The following is a 16,567-nucleotide window of genomic DNA, read 5'->3' as shown; positions in this document are numbered from 1 at the left end:
TTTAGTAGCAAAAAGTCCAAGAGAAGGAAGAGCTCTCTCAGCATCTATGGATATAGGAGGAATTGTTTGAAGAGCTTTGAAAAGTAAATCTAAATGCTTGGGCCTAGCTTTGCTAGCTTCCAAAATAGCCATTTTATTTTTAACAAAGTTTGTTCCAATTTCCTGATGGTCAAGTTTCGTTTCAGTGTCTAAGTTTGAGTTGTTAAGCTAAATTCAATTCATTTCTGATTTTTTATGTTATCAACATACTATCAATATTTACTTCTTTGTCATCATCAGAGCTATCGTCAGATGGCTGAAATAATCACTGAGTGAGATAATTATCGAGATTAGTAATCTTCTTTTTTTTAGTATTGTTGTTAAATTGGTCATCTTTATTTAAGACATTCTGATGAGATGAATTAAATAAATGTTTCTTCTTTCAATTATTTTTGATTCAATTATCTGTTTAACAAGTTCACTTATAGTTGTATTAGCTTCATGAAGTTTTTTCTTGTAAATTCAATCACAATTTTAGAATACAAAAAGATCAGCATCTCCTTTTGAAAGAGTTTTAATGGCCAAGTTTAGTGGTTTTAAGCAACTCAAAGTTCATTTATGAGATCAAGCTCGTTTTTAGTTAGAGGAATCAATATTCATACCAATCAGAGCTATTTTTACTTCTGTTTGCACCTCCAAAAACTGCTTAAACATATTAATAGTACTACTTTTTGATTACATTTGGTTGAAGTTCATCATTATTGCTCACTGGTGATCAGGATTATTATCAGAACCATGTACAACAACTTTGTTTTTTGTAAAGAGCACATCAATTATACATAGATAAATAGCTTAGTTACAACACATTTAATGTTCAGGTTAAGTGCCACAACCAACTTTTTTCATTAAGCTAGCTCCATCAGTAACAGAAGCTACAATGCCTTTGTCCAAATTCGAATCAAATGGATTAATCTTATCACTGATCAATTTAATGGCTTTTGTTGCTGGCATTGTTTCTTAACATTTCAAGTGATCAAAATTCTTCGTTATGACAAAGTTCTTCATTATGATTTAGGTTTATAAATCTTCTATTTTTTACTGAAGTATACTCATCAAATGTAAGACTAATTTTATGTTTATCTTCAAGTTTCATTTTCAAAGTACTTATAACTTGTTTCTTGACTAACCTGAAGTATTTAATGTCAAGATCACAAATGGTTTAAGGGATTTGGTATCCCTGGGCACGAAATGCTGATTGCTTTTACTTTTAGCAATGGTGTGAAAGCTGATTCCATCAATAACTGACAGTTGACTCTACATTTCAGGTAGAGTTTTATGGTCATCCTTGAAAAAAACTTTCAATTCGTGGAAATTTGGCAGCAGGAATGTTTGCTGCTGCCTTGGGTGCAGAGTTATTGCATTTAAGAATTTAAATTTTGTGTTTTGTTTTTAAATGCCTTGTAATAGCTGTTGTTATTGAGCCAGGTGTTTTGAAAATAATTTTACAGATTTTACACTTCAAACTCTGTAATTCTTTGAAAAATTCAAATGCCTTAGATTTTCTAGTTGTGCTTACATCTTTAAACATATCCATATTTTTTATTTCGCACAACTAAAACTTTTATTAGCTCATAAAAGTTAGTAAAAAATAATAATATTAACTTGTCTTTTTTTTCTTAAAATTTAAAAATTTTAACGATTTATTTTATGGGTATCACCATGGTATTTCTTTAACAATTAAAAATATGTAATGCACATAACTATTTTAATTTTAAAATGTAAAAGTAACGTTCTAAATCATTTGTTTACATATTCCATTTGTGACTTTAAAAGTGTTTTAACAAAAAGGTATTGCACAACAAAAATTAAAACGAAAACTGTTTAAAAATGTCACAGTTAAAAAAGATTTTGGTTTAACTGTTAAAAAATTATAATAAAGAACCTAATTTTTATATATACATGTTCGAACTTTTAGAGAAAAAAAGTTTGAAGTTGAACCTTTTGAAAAATGGCAAAAGTTCATACGTCTGAACCAGAATATGTTCGAACTGGAAGCCCTATATGTAATATTATAGGTCATCGTTTGAAAAAATGCCTATGGATTAGACTCCCTCAGACTTTTTAGATACAATAAATTCCAAAACTTTTAAATTCTTTCGAAATTGCTAACATCTCATCAGAACTCACAGCAAAATCGTAAATATTGACCATAGTTTAAGAATTTTTTTTTTAAAGCAAGAAATATAAATGTGAATGCATCATGCATGCTAGGTGTGGTAAAATGTTTGACTATAAGGTAGTTGCCAAAGTTTTGCACTATGACTACGAATTCTCTCCTTAGGTTTCCTTAAGCTAATGATCATACTGTAGCAAAATTAACTTTTAATTTTAGACAGAATGGAAGTTGTTATTTAAAGTTGTAATTACTTTTTGCAGGTCTACTGGCATATTACTGACTGAGTCAAGAAGTAGATTAGTATTTTTTGTTTCGCATTTACTCTTGTAGTAGTTAAACTAGGCAGATCGGGTTAGAGATAAGACTATTTTTTCTTTGCTACTGATTGTCTTTTTCTAATTAATCAATGGAAAAATATCTGGTATTTTTCCAGTGACAAATTAGGTAATAAATATAGTTTCCCTATCAAGTGAGGCAATTTTTTCTGAGACAGCACTAAAGTCAGCTTGATTCCATATAGTTTTTAAATTGAGGTTTGGTCATTGAAAAAATTATCATTGTTGATTAGAACATTAGTGTGTCAACAGCTCTCTCTAACCATGAGTTATTTTAAGTCAGTAATTTGACAAGCTGGATTGATTATATTTGTCTAAACAATTTATGAAACAAGTGTCAGTCAGCCATTAGTTTTTTATGCAAGCATATGTGACTTTCTCACTTCCTTTTTCAATGCAAACATAGCTGTTACAATTGAAGTTGAAGTTACTGTAAAGCAGTATAGTTTTGCATTTGAGTGCTGAAAGAGAGTTTTGTAGTTCTGTTTTTGATTCTTCTGTAGTTTAGTATATCATCCAGGTGGAGTTGTAAGGGGTTATGTAGTTGATAATGTTAAAGAATTGATTTGATTTCAGTTTGGACAATAAGCCATTTTTGCTCCATTTTTAAAGAGTTCAATTGTGGAATGTTTTTTTCTATGAATACTAGATTCTTTTTGACATATATTGTTACGCCTTCTCCTTTAATGTCTATCTTTCGGAGCAGTTTTCAGTGCTATCAGATTTATCAGTAAATAAATCTCACAAAAAAGTATAACATAGTATGAGATTTGTGGTGGAAATGTGGATAACTCTGAGTTCATCTAATTTCTGGCTAGATAAGGAGCAAGGGTTATGGGCCTAGTGGATCAACTTTTCTCTCACAAAATTGCAAGTTGCTCCATGTTTTGTTAATGATTTATATGGTTTCAGGTTTGTTTGTATTAGATTATGGGGCTGTCATAGACTGATAATAGGTTGCCTTAATGAATATTGTTGCATATTCTGTAATGAATGTTGTTGTAGATTCTGAATAAGGACAAATTATTTGTGAGATAATTGGCAAATAATTCAGACATGTTGTTATGATTGTTATTGATGGTTAATGATGTTTTATTATATCTTTTATTTGTGTTGCTTTGAATAATGTGGATTGTAGTAGTAGTTGTACTATAAACCGCATTATGTTTTTTGCACTTTGTTCTGAGTAGGTAAGCTTAATTTTGTTTATTTAAGGTCATATCAGAGTTTATGAATAGGGAACTGCAGTCAAGCCTTCTCAGGAAAGGCTTTCGGTTGGTTCCCTTTTATGACCATGCATATAATAATTTTTTTTTGATCATTCCTTGCAAGTTAGGAAAATTAGCGCATTAAAAAAAAGCGCTGAATAAACAAATGTAAACATAAACTAAAATTAAAAATCAACAAACCATAAACTCAGTAGAGAAATAAAAGCTAAAAAAAGTTACAAAACTAAACTAAAAAAATAAAAATCTTAACAAATGATAATTTAAATAAAAGAAAATCAGAGAAGGTAAAAGCGTAAAGTTTTATTTTAATTTAAAGTGTTTCACTTCATGGAGTTGAGAAAAGATCAAAATTTCAAAGTTACTTAATCCAAGTTTAATTACTTAATAAATTATTTATTTAAAAATTGGAAAGTTTGATATTTTTTATCACCTATTAAGCAAGTATAATATATTTGAATAAATTATCAGTTAAAAGGATTTAAACTATCCTTCCAACACTGCATGTTCAGTTGCGGCCTCGAAAATCTAGTATTTAATCATCCTAAGCATTACTCTAACCTAGTAATAATGAAAAAATTATTAACTTTATTCTATTAACTGAGGCGCTTCTAAATTAAATTAGTTATTAAGTTTGAATTTTTAATTTAGGCTCTTCTAAATTAAAAAAATATATATTATTTTTATATTTTTGTTTTTACTGATTTATCTTTTTTAAATTGTGCTGAAAAGGCTTGGTCGTCTACTCAGTTGTTGTTTATGCAAAAAATTGTGCTGGCTTGCTTGAGTAGTTTGTTTTTAAGAATAAAAGTTTTAAAAAAATTATCTGAAAAATTATCTTTGTTTCAAAAATATTGATCATCATAGTATACTACATACTTGGAGCTTATTAGAACTCTTATTTATTTATTGGGAAAAAAAAGTCCGTGATTACAAATTTTTCTACTTTACTTAGAAAATTACTCTTTACTGGCTTAGATCTCAAACATAGTTAGCAATTGTGTAACACTGCATTTTTCGAAGTAATAAAATATATAAATAAGTAATAAAATTTCAACATTTTAAATAAAATTTCAACATAATAAAATTTCAACATAATAAAATTTCAACATTTCATTTATATACAAAGCAAAAGTGAACCCCGAAAATGAATCACAAGAAACTTATGTATGGTATGTCAAATAAGTTAACTTCATCTATTTGTCTTCTTTTGTAGCAATTTTTCTGCTAGGTAATTATACACTAGATATATTAAACCTCCAGTGAACACATTATCTATATTTTAATGAACTGACTAATAGACACTGTATCAGAATTAAAAAGCAAAATGATTGCCAAAAAAAAATTTTTTGCAAAGGAGCGAAAATGCTTAATTTAAGCTCTATTATTGCATCAGTGCATCACTTTATTTTGAATGTCTTGTTAATAGTACAACCTGTTGTTTTTAACTTTTTTTATTTTAAATGTCTTTCTTTATGCATAACGTTTCTAATTATTTTTATTTCAATATAATTCTTCTATTGAAATAAAAATATTTTGTGTTGAATTATAGATATAGCATGACAGCTGCCACTAAGTGTTTATGCGAACGAGGTGCAGATGTTAAGCTAAAAAATACCCATGGATCTACTGCTCTTCACTTAGCTGCTCGAAGAGGAAATGAAGAAATTTGTAGAATTTTGATTAACCATGGTTGTGATGTAAATGCTACAGATAGTGGAAATGTAGTATTTTTTTAACAATTTTTTTTTTTATATAATATATTAATATATGATAATGGTTTTTTTAATATACAAATGTCATGAAATGTGTCCTCTTTAAAAACATTTTTTTATTTTAAAAATGTTTTTCCCAGCAAATATACAATTTTTAATAAATAACCTAAATTCATTACTAAGATGAAATTATTTTTCTTTAAAAAAATTTTTTAAGGAGTTCAACTCAAACAACAATTTAGTTTAAAATTTTTTGAATTTAGGTCTTAAATATTAGTTGAAACTTTATTTTAATGTGAAGTTGTGTTTTTTTTTTGTTTTTCGTTTTTTTTTACTTTTTTAAAATTAAAATTTTTTCTCTTCGTTATTATTTTTTTATATTTGTAAGTCTCCCACACTTCTTCTGCACCAAGGTACACAATGCAGAACTTAACAAACTTTAAATATTTGTTTTGAAATTGATGCAAATTTGCATTAGGAACTAATGTAGAATAGATACAACTTTATACTAACGCAAATCCCCTCACCCTCCCTCATTCCTGGCACTAGCTTTGCGTTAGTATAAAGCTGTATCTGTTCTACATTAGTTCCTAATTGTTATTTTTTTAATTTAATATCTCTTATATTATCTTATAATTTTCTTGTTTAGCAAGGTTTAAAATAGTGTAAGTTACTGTTATAATTTACAGCTTATGTTGTAATTTAAGTTTAAGTTGCATTTATAGTGTAATGAACAAGTTATTAAGTTATGAGCTAGTAATGTATTTAATAATATTACTTTTAGTAATATTTTAATTTTTAATTGTTTTTACTTAACACTTAAAAAGTAAAAGTAAAAAAGTAAGAGTTTGTGTTATTTTTATTTACTTATAATTAGTCATATAAAACTATTTACGTTCATGTCGATGATAAAACGTGTTTTTTTCAACGAGTATTTAATTGTTATTGTAAAAAGCTATAAAACAACAATAAAACTGCAAAGTTGTTTTATGTAAGTTGCAAAGTTGTTAATGTAAAACAACTTTGTGACACTGTTCTATTGCTGTTTTATACAGTTTATAACTATGATATCAAAAAATGAGTTTAAAGTAAATTGTAGTAAATAAAAAGAATTGTTTTAATTAACAAATTAAAACATCATCATAAAACTTTAAACTTCGTGTTTGCTCTAAAACATGCCCATAGACCATGCAAGTCTATAATAGACCAAACTAGTAAGATCAAAGCTAAAAAACATTAAATACCTTGTTTTTATAATTTATTTTTTCTTGATCTAGCATACTACTAAAACTTTAAGTATAATTAAGTTTTTCATTCAAATGGTTTGTGAATGTTTTCATTCAATTTTTTCATTCAAATTGTTATGCAATAAAATGTGAAACAAAAAAATTTGGTTTAATAAATTGAATTATATTTTCTTAAGTTTTAAGAATATGCTTAAATAATTTTTTAGAAAAAAATTTCTTTGAACAGAAATAAAATAATTTATTAATTTTTTATAATTTAATTTTCCTTTTTTTTTTTCAATTTCAAATTTCAATTGCAAAATTATTTGAATAGGAGAATTTTAGAAGACAAAAATTTTTTTGTTCAAACAGATTTCTTTTTTAGAAAAATCCTAAAATCAAATTAGTATTTATAGAAAATGTTTAATCTTGATATCACTTTAAATAAAATGAAAATATAAAAAAATGGTATTGCATTTTTCATATTTTATTCAAGATTCCTTGTTAAAATAATTTTTAATTAGAAGCTTATATTACGTGTTGACAGAATATAAGATATAAATAGAAACATTTGTAAGGCTAACTTTTGTAAATCTTTAAGTATATTAAGTAAATTTAATTGTTGAGTAACTGTAAGTTATTGAAGTAAATTAACTGGTTGTTTTGATTTAGTTTAAAAGTAAATTTACTTTATCCATTCAGTAAATCAGACTAAATACAAATTTAAAATAATATAGGATTCCTGGCAGAGATGTAAAGTAGTTTAAATTCAATTATGTTAAATAAAAATCTCTGTGCAAGAGTGCAAATTATCATACTTCAAAAGTAGTAACAATACTAGCAGTAATAACATTATAATGCAGTAGTAACATAATACTAACATTATAATACTAGCAGTAGTAACATAATACTAACATATTATGTGTTTTCAATATAATTTAAAAAAGCTATTCGACACAAACTAGTAATATTGCCTGGCATTTAATGATGCTGAAGAACACAACAACATAATTTATTAAAATACTCAAATTCAAGGTACTTTATTTGTTTTAATATTTGATCTCAAGGGACAATTGTTATTTAATATTTTAAATAATTATATCATAAATATTATCAAAGAGAGAGGCAAACAGCTTTTTTCAAAGCATTGTGTTAAAAAAAGTTCAAAGGACATTCAACAAATAATTATGAGCATAAGAAAAGTTATTGTTTATGACAATGACAAAAACAACATAGAAGCACAAAATAGCTATAACACAATTATAACCATAAAACTGGTTTTGTTATCATTAAAAAAAATTATTTTTCCTCAATTATTTAGAATTCTAGTTTCTCTCTAACTGTTGACTAAAGACTAATATGGTAAATTTCATACAATAAATCAATGTTTTAACATGTGAAAAACATTTGTGTAATATTTGTTAACTAACATAACTTGCAATGCATATTATTAACTTTAAAAAACAAACTATCAAAGATCTTGTTCTTGAACATGCATATTTATTTGCAATAATGTTACATAAAGATATAATGCAGTAGTGGTAGATTCATAAGCAATAGATTCTGAGTTCGATCCTGACCACATCCCTGGTAGTATCACACTCAATTTGTTTCTCCTCGCAGTGGCCTTGTTCGTCAAGGTTTATGTTTCATATATATAGAGTTAAGAGAGGGTTACAACCACAACTAAGTAGCCTCCTCATCTGTAGTGGGCTTTTTGGCCTTGGGGAGGTGAATGAACAAGAAAAAAGTATATATTTAATCAGTTCATCTTACTCAGAGACTTCCTGCTGGTGTTAAATCTTATTTAGGTGTTGCAATTGTTTAAGAATTAATATCATTCAAAAGTTATGTATTCTTTTAAAACTACTGATTAAAAACATTAGAAAGTATAACATTATTTGTGTAACATTTTTACCCACTATACTTTAAATAGAATATTTATAAATTTAAAAAAAAAATGAAATGTTTTTGTTCTTGTTTTTGTTCAACGCACAACATGTAGTTGACCATCAGAAAAACAGCTTTTTTTTAGATATACATCAACTCTTTTGACATTTGGCATTGACTTTTTTTGATTGTCATTGAATATGGTATCTGAAAGAAAATGCATGAAGTTATTGAATATACTATCTAAAAGAAACTTATGAAGTTTCAGAACAAAAAGAAAATTAGATGTTGTTAGAGCCAACTAAATTGATTGATCAACTGTTTTAGATCAGAAACACTTGTCAAAACTGCAATGTAAATATTTTGAAGATTGCAAACTTTTATTTGTTTATTTGAATGCTATTGCATAACCCAGCCTTAGTTACATAATTACACTATCAATTTTCAATTTTAAATAATGTGGAGCCATACAAAAGAGTTGAGCTGCTCAACAGAAAAATTATTTATTATGTTAAGATCATCAATCTCAATTTGATTAGCATTTTAAATAAATTGTGACCTCTCCTGGCAAACATTCATGTTCTTCTTTGATTATCAATGAGTCTATATTAGTAAGTGTTAAAGGCATTCATTTAGAACTTTGTTTTTATCTATGAAGCAATTTTTATTGAAAAATTTAAGAGCAAAAAAAAAGCAATGCAAAATGCTTTTTGTAAAGTGAAAAAAATCAAAAGTTATTTCTTTAGAATATATAAACCTCTACAAATTACTTCATTAGTTTAACAACTGGTTCATCATTAAGGTCTGGCTAAATTGGAGTTAAGTATTGCTTTATCGTTGTTATTGTAGAAGGAATATAGTATTCTGTATTCTGGTCAATAAAATCATTAAGGTCAATTCTGGAAGCATTTTTATTTCTCTGAATCTTTTATCCTTTAATAAATTTTAAACTAAATAAAAATGTATAAAAATTAATAATGGTTAATAAATTTGAAATGAAAATATGTCATAATTAAAATAACAAAAATTTTTTGGAGAAACAGGTTTTAAAATATTACTTTAAATCTGTTTTAAAAAAAAGGCTGTCCAATATATTCATGTTGGCTGCAAAGTTTTGTGAAAAAAAAACAATATATTTTTATATTTTTACAATACTATAACAACAACAAAACAAAAAGTTGAAAAAAATTTACCATATAATATAGTGCAGAACTTAGTGTTCTTTTGAGCGTGGAACTCTTGGCATCGATTGCAACCAATATTATGGCAAGAAGGAGTTGCTGCACTATTTTAAGAAAGCGTGAACAAAATATGCAAATATCTAACTTATGAAAACCTCATATTATTTAAAGTTAAAACATATTAAAACATATATCAAGTTTACAGTTTTACTTTCACTTAAAAACTGCATTGCGTAAAGATCTCCTTAATTTTGATTTATAGAAATTATTTAACCTTTTATAAAGTTTTTTGTTTATTAAATTGCTTGAAAACCTTTCCCAATCAAAATACTTTAGTGGCCAAGCATATTTGCCATTTTAGAAAACCTTTTTTTTTATTATAGTATAGTTTTAAAATTTTTGTTTGTCAACATGCCTATGTGGCCAAAGTAGTTAGCTTGCTGAGTTATTATTTACAGAGAATTTATTTACCTTTATTATTACAAAGAAATTTTAGAATTACAGAGAGGCTATTATCACAGAGAATTTATTTACTGTTTTATAAAGTTTTTTGTTTGTTAAAAAGCAAGAAAACCTTTTGCAATCAATACACCTTGGTGGCAAGCTCATTTTGTAATGTCCAAAAATCATACAGTGGAATTCAAATTAGTCTTACAAAGAGCAACTAGATTCTGTGTATTTTGCAAAAAATTCAATGGATTAAAAGTTATTATAAAGACTAACAATTCACCCTACTCCATTTTTTTTAACCCTCTCTCTTTAAAATCTTCTGCCTTGTTTAAAATCAGCAATTTAGTTTAGACTGCTCTTAACTAATAAAAATATATAAAATTTAGCATCAAACAGAAATTTTATAACTACATTTTAATGTTTCTAAAGTATATTTATTATTTAATGATATTTTTTTATTTTGTTTTAGGCAACTTTATATTATTATTTAAATATTTTAAATTTTTATTAGTATTTTTTAACTTAATTTAAAAATTCACTTTAAATAAGTATTTTTAACACTTTAAATAAGTATTTTTAACACTTTAAATAAGTATTTTTAACACTTTAAATAAGTATTTTTAACACTTTAAATAAGTATTTTTAACACTTTAAATAAGTATTTTTAACACTTTAAATAAGTATTTTTAACACTTTAAATAAGTATTTTTAACACTTTAAATAAGTATTTTTAACACTTTAAATAAGTATTTTTAACACTTTAAATAAGTATTTTTGTTTGAAATTTTAAAGGAGAAAAAATGTTGGTTATATTCAATGGCTTTCTTAGGTTTTAAGATTTTTCTACCTGGCACAGATAACATTGCTTTGTCAGTGTTTTTTTTTTTTTTTTTTCAGAAGTAAAAAGTGTTTTTTCACTCCATTAAATAATCTCCTTCCATGTTACAATATATTGCAGTTAACTTTAATAAAAAGTTTTAAAATATTTCATAACTAAAAAATATAAGAAACTTAATATAATACGAAAGAATGATAGCTTGTATCCTGTATAATTTTATAATGTTGACTTAACATTAAAAGAGTAAATATTAATATTAAATATTAGTTCAATATTAGCATTGTGTTCAAACATGATAAAATTTTTATTTGGTTTTTCGTTTTTCAATTTTCTTTTTTTTAATATTTATTTTTTTTCTTTTTGTTTTTGAAAAATAATTTTTAATCAAATTTAAAATTATAAAACTTTATATAATCATTTCAGTGTACACCACTTCACATGGCAATTCTTGCATGCAGCGAAGTTATTACAAAGTTACTAATTAAAAATGGAGCTGATGTAAATGCAAAAGATGGTGATGGCGAAGGACCTATTCATTATGCTGCTGCTATGAATCAAGAAAATATAATTGTTTTACTGACTAAAGGAGGTAAAAGAATAAGCTTTATTTAAGTTTTATAAATTTGCTCTGCTTGATACTAAAATATTAAACATTTTTTATTGTTTTTTATTTGAAAAGAATTGCGCTAATACTTTTAAATTCCAAATGCAAAATCCTGAGTCAATGTAGCAGCACTCCTTGCATGTTCTACCTAGTTGTCGTCGATGTAGTGACACTTCTCACATGTTCTATCTATTTGATAGTCAGTCCTTGTATGTTTACATCAGTTGATGTATGTTCACTCAACAAGAATGATGGGCTGTATCCTAGAACTGCCTCCACACCAGTGTTACTCAGATTACTAAATTTTATCTGTTTGGTTCTAGTAACTTTTAAAAAAAATTGGCATTGTTATTAACAAAAGAAAGTATAGCATTCCATCATTTATACATGGTTCTGATCTTATTACTTCTCCCAAGGATGAGGCAGAACTATTTGCAAAGAGTTTTTCCTCTAATTTATCTCTTGAATCTAATGACCACACTTTTCATCATCTCAAATAATGTATTTTTTGACAACCAATCACTTTTCATTATCTCAGAGAAACATGTGTTTTTTGACAACCAATCACTTTTGTTGTTAAAGTTGTTTCTCGCCCTTCTTCAACTTGTGAACATTCTGTTCTTACAAAAGTTTTTTCCTCTACTCCTTTCATTACTCCCTTTTTAAAAAAGTTTAACAACTGAATGTTGTGATCATTGATGACATTAACAGATGTCATTTTCCAGCATGGGAAAATGACATATGTGGTTGCTCTAAAAACTCTTGAGGTTGTTCTTACTTCTCCAACTATTGTTAATCAGTCTTATTATTATTAAATCTTTTAATATCTTATTTTGAGACTAGCAACCTACTCTCTGACTATCAAATGGGTTTCTATCTACCTGTTTGTTTGTATCTTTATGTTTGTTTTTAAATGCAACAGAAAGGTTTTATTATGCATTAGATGGAATTAGGGCTATAGAAAAGGCTTTTGCTCTTGACATTTAAAAGTTTTCAATAAAGTTTTGAATGCTGGCCTTCTCCATAAACTCTCTTCATATGGTGTATCTGGAAAAGTTTTTAAAATAGATAAAGTGCAAACACTCGTTTCTGGGGTAACACAATGTTTATTTTATTGGTTAGAACAATCTGTCAATCTTGAATGTCATTTTTCTTACGCTATACTCAAGTATATACTGAGTCCTCAACTTTACATCTTCTCAAATTATTTTTACATTATACTTTTTCCTTTACTTCTTATGTATTTCCTACTCTTTCCTCCTTGTATAAAATAATATTATCATATTTAATCTTGTTCTTTTAATGTCTTTTCCCTTTTAGACAAGGTCTTAAAACAGATGTAAATGATGTTGGACTTTTTCTTGCTAAGATTGAGCCATTGACCCATTGTTTTAGGGTTGTATCTTTTTTCTTTTTTTACAAATGCTACCATAGTTACTGCTTAATTGAGCACTTAATTCATTTTCCATCAATCGATGAAAATCAAGGAAAACTCTATCCCGTGACTTGTCTTATAGCAAAGTTGCATATCAATTTTTGAATTGGTATGCAATTTTGATATTCATTTTTTGATATTCATTTCTTTGAATATCAATGCTTTGCAATTTTTTTCTTGGTTTTAATTACTTTTATTAAGTAAATAAAAACTTGCCTTCAATTTATAATTTTAATTATTGAAATATAAATGTTAAGTAATGAAAAAATAAAAATGTTAAATAATAAAAAAAGTATAAGTATTTAATAATTTAAATTTAAAAAAAAAAAGTAAAAAACAGCCTTGTGCATCATAAAAGCGAATTTACACTATGTTAATAACAGTAATCAACATTAAAATAAAATAACGGCAAATGTAGAACGAAAGAAATTGAAAAAATTATATAATAAAAAGTAAGTATGTTTAAGTTTATACAACCACTGACTCCGAAACACAAACAAGGCCGCTGCGCGGAGAAACAACTTGTAGCTTGTTTATAGTATGAAAGACTCCCATTATATATTTTAAAAAACTAAAATATTAAAATGTTGTTTTTATTGAAATAAGTCATAAATAACTGGTTATTTGCCAGTAAACTTTTCAAAAATTATGTTTTTTAAACCACTCTAATATGCACACACATATAAATGTATATATAAACATGCATATAAAAAATAATGTTAATTTTATTTTAAAATATATTCAATGGAAATATCAATATTCATTTCAGTCCATTCATTAACCCAGCCCCACATGTCTTTATCAAATCGATCTGGGGCTGGGTTTTATAAAACGCAATTAATAGGATAATAATTAGCATTTGTTAAAACTTATGTTTTATCCCTGTTGTATACTTATCTTATTTGTTAACCTATGTTTTATCCCTGTTGCATTCTAATCTTATTTACTATTGTCAAGTTTGGGGATGAATTAGCAAATATAGTAAATAAAAATTTTTTAATGGCTCAACAACTATCTTTCCAAATAGTACATTTAATAATTATAACTTCTTCAAAAAACTTTAAATTTCTACCTCTTTTAAATTTCATTTAATGAAAATTTACTCTTTTTTTAAAACAAACTTTTTTATGGAAACTTGATACATATATATTTGATTAGGAATGTGTATGTATAAATCGAAATTTTACTAGGAGATTGTATGTGTTAATTAGTTTCAAAAATTACAACTTCAAAAGAATTTATCTTCATTTATTTAAAAAAATTAAAATACAAACAAATTTTTAAGAGTTTGTTTTTATACTTTATCATTGATATCACTTTCTTTCCTTTTTTAATATTATTATTGTTATTATTGTTGTTATTATTATTATTATAAGTAGTAGTAGTAGTAGTGGTAGTAGTAGTAGTAGTAGTAGTAGTAGTAGTAGTAGTAGTAGTAGTAGTAGTAGTAGTAGTAGTAGTAGTAGTAGTAGTAGTAGTAGTAGTAGTAGTAGTATTTGTTGTCACTCATTTAATCAGTTTTCTATATGAGTGATACCTTTCTTATCAATCAATTTTTTATATTTTAATTTGAAAATGGTATTTTCTTATGATTTTTATTGTTATTATTATGTTTTTATTATTGTTATTATTATTTTATTATTGTTTTTATTATTATTATTGTTGTTATTATGTGTTTGTAAGCATTTTATAGGAAAATAAAATATTCTGCTGTTTTTTTGTTTTTTTTTGTTGTTTTTTATTTGTTGTTTTTTTTTTAAATAATACTACATATATTAAATTATAATATTTAAATATAATAATAACTATAAAATTGTAATATTTTAATATTGAACTTAATGCTGTTGCTGTTGTTACTCATTTGTGCTTATTTGACACAGAAGTCATTACAGCCAATACATCCGGGTTAATAACGAGAAAGAGTTCCAGCATTTTTGTTTTATAAAGTGTCAACAAAAGTGTTTGCAAATATCTAGTTTATGTAAATTTCAAATTGTGTAATGATGAAAGTTTTATCAAGTTTTACAGTTTTACTTTTCCTTGAAAATTGCATTGCAGCAATATCTCTTTAATTTTGATTATTTTTAAAGTTTTCAAAGTATTAATTTTTTTGATAAATAATTACTATTAAATAATTAGTAGAGAACACCTGAGTGGCTGAAGTGGTTAGCTCGCTGCACTCCTGGTTCGTTTGCTTCCGCTTTTTATTTTATTTTTTAATCTTTTCAAATTTTCTAAAATACAAAACAAAATATTTTTAAAGTTCTATAGATATTATACACAGTGGTGACCAAATTATTAGACTAAATGCAATTTTTGATGCATTTGTTAAATTTATTCATAAATAATGCAACATTTTTACTTCAAAACAAATTAGAAAAGTTAAGAAGCACAATATTTTATTGTAAAAAAGCACAAAATTGAACCATTTAAGTATAAAAACAATTAAATACAATGCAAAATTAGGACTTGATATTCAAATGCCAAGATGACTTAAAATTCGCATTAATAAGACTAAGTTAAAATTACAATAAAAATACAAAAAGTAACAATAGAAAATGAAATAAATTACAATGGCAATGAAAGTTCAAATAGTTGAAACATGTCAGTTAATATTTTGTATGGTTTCCCTTATTTTTAAGCAGTGCCTGGACCCTTGAAGGCATCCCATGAATAAGTTTCAGGCAAAGCTTACGGATTTCATTGTCATGATGCCAGACATTGATCAAAGCCTCGGTCAGTTCCATCTTGTTTTTTGGTTTCATCCCTCCTACTCTTCTTTTGACAATCTCCCACAGGTTCTCAATGGGGTTCATGTCAGGTGAATTGCCTGGCCACTGCAGAAGCTTGATGTGGTTGTCAGCTAAGTATTTCTTGACTGTCTTCGCAGTGTGACAAGGTGCTCCATCTTGCATAAAAGTGAACGGTCTCCGTCGACACCATTCGCCAAGTTGAGGCAGCAGTTGTGTCTCAAGCACCTTCTTGTATTGAACTTGATTCATGGTGCCTTCAACAATATGCAGTCGTCCAGGCCCATGAATAAAGATAATTGACCAGACCATGACATACGTTGGGTGCTTTACTGTCTCTGCAACACAGTCAGAATGAAATTCTTCACTGGGTCTCCTACGTACATAGTCTGCTTTCTGATCCATGATGTAAAAGGATGATTCATCACTGAAACACACCTGACTCCAATCATTTTCAGTGAAATTCATTGCCAGAGTCAGCTTTGGTTTTCTGCGTGGCCGTCGAGCTCCTAAACTATTCACAACTAATTGTCTTCTGACTGTTCTGATACTCACATGTACATTACTTTTTTGTAATTCTTTCTGCAACATCTTGCTTGTTGCTTTACAGTTTCTTATACAGCATTTTATGAGGTACTTGTTGTCTTGCACAGACATTGATTTTTTTCTGCCACAATTGCCAACATGGTTGCCTTGTAATTTTTCACCAGTCTGCATCTTCTTTTTCATTCTCGATACCCATTTCTGACTTGTTCCAACATT

At 26.6% G+C, this 16,567-nt stretch overlaps 1 protein-coding gene across 1 annotated transcript in view; it reads left to right on the top strand.

Annotated features, from left to right (window-relative positions):
• The window catches only part of LOC100203916 (uncharacterized), a 121,972-nt gene that overhangs the window by 43,109 nt on the left and 62,296 nt on the right, over positions 1 to 16,567 (top strand). The window contains exons 3-4 of the mRNA XM_065794514.1: positions 5,269 to 5,440; positions 11,440 to 11,605. Of these exons, the coding sequence (XP_065650586.1) occupies positions 5,269 to 5,440; positions 11,440 to 11,605 (338 nt within the window). The remainder of the gene's footprint in view (positions 1 to 5,268; positions 5,441 to 11,439; positions 11,606 to 16,567) is intronic.

The sequence above is a fragment of the Hydra vulgaris genome, chromosome 03 (genome assembly GCF_038396675.1).
Source record: "Hydra vulgaris chromosome 03, alternate assembly HydraT2T_AEP".
Classification (NCBI taxonomy): domain Eukaryota; kingdom Metazoa; phylum Cnidaria; class Hydrozoa; order Anthoathecata; family Hydridae; genus Hydra; species Hydra vulgaris.
This window is presented reverse-complemented; position numbering and strand designations above follow the sequence as displayed.